At 51.6% G+C, this 4,009-nt stretch overlaps 1 protein-coding gene across 1 annotated transcript in view; it reads left to right on the forward strand.

Moving 5' to 3' along the window:
* The window catches only part of CLIP2 (CAP-Gly domain containing linker protein 2), a 93,712-nt gene that overhangs the window by 81,594 nt on the left and 8,109 nt on the right, over positions 1-4,009 (forward strand). Inside the window, exon 12 of the mRNA XM_037743772.1 lies at positions 1,636-1,958. Within this exon, the coding sequence (XP_037599700.1) occupies positions 1,636-1,958 (323 nt within the window). The remainder of the gene's footprint in view (positions 1-1,635; positions 1,959-4,009) is intronic.

The following is a 4,009-nucleotide window of genomic DNA, read 5'->3' on the forward strand; positions in this document are numbered from 1 at the left end:
TTTTAGTAGAGACGGGGTTTCACCATGTTGACCAGGATGGTCTCGATCTCTTGACCTCGTGATCCACCCGCCTCGGCCTCCCAAAGTGCTGGGATTACAGGCGTGAGCCACCGCGCCCGGCCCTTCGGGTTCCCTCTTTCTGGTCTCTCTCTCTATCTCTCTTTCCTTTTTTGTTTTTGTTTTTGAGACAGGGTCGTACTCTGTTGACAGCACAGGCTGGAGTGCAGTGGAACAATCTCAGCTCACTGAGACCTCCACCTCCCGAGCTCAAGCGATTCTCCTGCCTCAGCCTCCCAAGTTGCTGGGATTACAGGCGCACGCCACCATGCCTGGCTAATTTATATATATATATTTTTAGGAAAGACGGGGTTTCCCCATGTTAGCCAGGCTGGCCTTGAACTCCTGGCCTCAGGTGATGCATCCGCCTCAGCCTCCCAAAGTGCTGGGATTACAGGTGTGAGCCACTGAACCCACGCCCTGGCCCTGCTTCTTGTTCACCAGAATGCCAGCGGTGGTGGGCACGAGACAGCCACGCTCCTCAGAAATGGTCGCCTCCCCCTCTTCTGTCCATCCCCTGGTACAAAGCAGAATTGGTCCCAAAAAAGGTCAGTGGACTTAAGACACCTCCAAGGCCAAGGTGAAGATGAAGCTTTTCCTGACCCAGGCAGCAGTGTGAACACACATGTGCAGTCCCGCTCCTCACACTAGGAGCCCAAGTGGCGAATGTGCTTGGTGAGGGCTGATCTGTTTCTTGTACCTGTTCTCTCAGGCCCCTTGCCACCTGCCTTGTAGGGACAGTTGAGACCCATGGTGCTTTTAAAATGATGCAGTGGATGCTGGGCGAGGTGCTCATGCCTGTAATCCCAGCACACTGGGAGGCCAAAGAGGGAGGATTGCTTGGGGCCAGAGTTTGAGACCAGCCTATAAAACATAATGAGGCCTCCTCCCTACAAAACATAAAAATTTGGCCGGGGCCGGGCATGGTGGCTCATGCCTGTAATCCCAGTACTTTGGGAGGCCGAGGCAGGTGGATCACTTAAGGTCAGGAGTTCAAGACCAGCCTGGCCAACATGGTGAAACCCCATCTCTATTAAAAATATTTTAAAAATTGATGCTAGCATGCTGGGAATAAAAGAAAAAGAAGAAAAAATATATATTAAAAAATTAGCCAGGTGTGGTGGCGGGCACCTGTATTCCCTGCCACTCGGGAGGCTGAGGCAGGAGAGTTACTGGAACTGGAAAGGCAGAGGTTGCAGTGAGCCGAGATCGCGCCGTTGCACTCCAGCCCAGGCCAACAACAGAGACTCAGTCTCAAAAAAAAAAAAAAAAAAGAAAACAAAAAAATGTGGCCGGGCACCGTGGCTCACACCTGTAATCCCAGCACTTTGGGAGGCTGAGGCGGGTGGATCACCTGAGGTCAGGGGTTTGAGACCAGCCTGGCCAAGATGGTGAACCCCCATCTCTACTAAAAACACGAAAAAATAGCTGGGCGTAGTGGTGTGCACCTGTAGTCCCAGCTACTCAGGAGGCTGAGGCAGGAGAATCACTTGAACCCGGGTGGTGGAGGTTGCAGTGAGCTGAGATCACACCATTGCACTCCACCCTGGGTGACAGAGCGGGACTCCGTCTCAAAAAAAAAAAAAAATTAAAAAAAAAAAAATAAACCACTCAAAACTATGCAGTGGAGTGTGTCACCTTCAGGCCCTGGAGAATCAGCGCCTGCCCAGGTCTTTGCCCTTGGGCGGGACAGAGGCTCACGTGTTCCCAATCCTCTTCCTCCCTTCCCTGCCGCTCACCCCAGCGCTGGAGAGCAAGTGCAAGTCCGGCGAGAAGAAGGTGGACGCCCTCCTGAAGGACAAGCGGCGCCTGGAGGCGGAGCTGGAGGCCGTGTCCCGGAAGACCCACGACGCCTCGGGCCAGCTGGTCCTCATCAGCCAGGAGCTGCTGCGGAAGGAGCGGTGAGGCGGCTGTGGGGCGGCCGGGTCCTCCCTGTGGCCCTGGCCCTTGCTCCGCTTCTTGACATGAGCTTATGTTATCTTGGGGCAGGGAGGGGCGGCGCTGGTGGGCCAGGGGACTGATCACCAGCAGTCACCCTGCTCTCCTCTAAGCTCCAAGAAGGCCTCCAGCACCTCCACACGGTTCTCCAAGCAGAGTTTATAAAGAATAGGGCTGCCAGGCGCAGCGGCTCACGCCTGAAACCTCAGCATTTTGGGAGGCCGAGGCACGTGGCTCACAAGGTCAGGAGTTCAAGACTAGCCCGGCCAATATGGTGAAACCCCGTCTCTACTAAAAATACAAAAATTAGCAGGGTGTAGTGGCGTGCACCTGTAGTCCCAGCTCCTCAGGAGGCTGAGGCAGGAGAATCACTTGAACCCGGGAGGAGGAGGCTGCAGTGAGCCGAGATTGCACCACTGTACTCCAGCCTGGTGACAGAGGAAGCCTCCATCTCAAAATAATAATAATAATAAAGTTTTTTTTTTTTTGTAATTAGCCACGCCTGGTGGTATGCACCGATAGTCCTAGCTACTTGGGAGGCCGAGGCAGGGTGATCTCTTGAGCCCAAGAGTTCGAGGCTGCAGCGAGCTGTGTTGTACCACTGCACTCCAGCCGGGGCAACAGGCAAGACCCTGTCTCTTAAAAAAAAAAAAAAGAAAAAGAAAGAAAAGATTAATGTCTCCCAAAATGTTTGATCTTAGGGACCCCTTTAAACTCCTAAAAATTATTGAGGATCTCAAAGAGCTGTTGTTTATTCTATATTTACCATGTTAGAATTAAGACAGAAATTGTAAGATACAAATCCATCTTAAAATAAGAAGCTAGGATGGGTGCGGGGGCTCACGCCTGTAATCCCAGCACTTTAGGAGGCTGAGGCAGGAGGATCACTTCAGCCAAGGAGTTTGAGACCAGCCTGGGCAACATGGCGAAACCCCATCTCTACCAAAAATACAACATTTAGCGGAGCGTGGAGGCACACACCTGTAATCCCAGCTTCTCAGGAGGCTGAGGTAGGAGGATTACTTGGGCCCAGGAGGTCGAGGTTGCAGTGAGCCATGATCACACCACTAGACTGCAGCTCACTGTCACTGGGTGACAGAGCAGGACCCTGTGTAAAAAAATAATAAATAAAATCCTGGTGCAGTGGCTCATGCCTGTAATTCCAGCACCTTGGGAGGCCGAGGCGGGTGGATCGCTTGAGCTTAGGAGTTTGAGACCAGCCTGGGCAACATGGCAAAACCCCATCTCTACTAAAAACAGGAAAAGTAGCCAGGCATGGCGGCACACTTGTGATCCCAGTTACTCAGGAGGCTGAGACAGGACAGTCACTTGAACCTGGGAGGCGGAGGTTGCAGTGAGCTGAGATTGTGCCACTGTACTCCAGCCTGGGCAAGAAGAGCGAAACTCTGTCTCAAAAAATAATAATAATAATTAATAAATAAATAAAAATCAGAAGATGATGTCACAGAAAATCCAGATTTCTCCAGATTCCCTTAATAAATGGGAAGATCTGACCAGGCATGGTGGCTCACACCTGTAATCCCAGCACTTTGGGAGGCAGAAACTGAATAATCACTTGAGCTCAGGAGTTCAAGACCAGCCCAAGCAACAAAGCAAGACCCCATCTCTATAAAAAAAAAAAAAAAAAGAAAGAAAGAAAAATATCTGGACATGATGGCGCACAGCCTTGGTCCCAGCTACTCAGGAGGCTGTGGTAGGAGGATTACTTGGGAGAGTTACTCAGGAGGTCGAGGCTGCATTGAGCCATGATCACACCATAGCCTGGGCGACAGAGCAAGACCCTGTCTTGAAAAACAGTAAGTAAAAGGCCAAGTGTGGTGGCTCACACCTGTAATCCCAGCATTTTGGGAGGCTGAGGCAGGTGGATCATCTGAGGTCAGACGTTTGAGACCAGCCTGGCCAACATGGTGAAACCCCGTCTCTACTAAAACTACAAAAAATTAGCTGGGCATGGTGGCACGTGCCTGTAATCCCAGCTACTCAGGAGGCTGAG

The sequence above is a fragment of the Cebus imitator genome, unplaced genomic scaffold, assembly GCF_001604975.1.
Source record: "Cebus imitator isolate Cc_AM_T3 unplaced genomic scaffold, Cebus_imitator-1.0 Scaffold153, whole genome shotgun sequence".
Lineage (NCBI taxonomy): Eukaryota > Metazoa > Chordata > Mammalia > Primates > Cebidae > Cebus > Cebus imitator.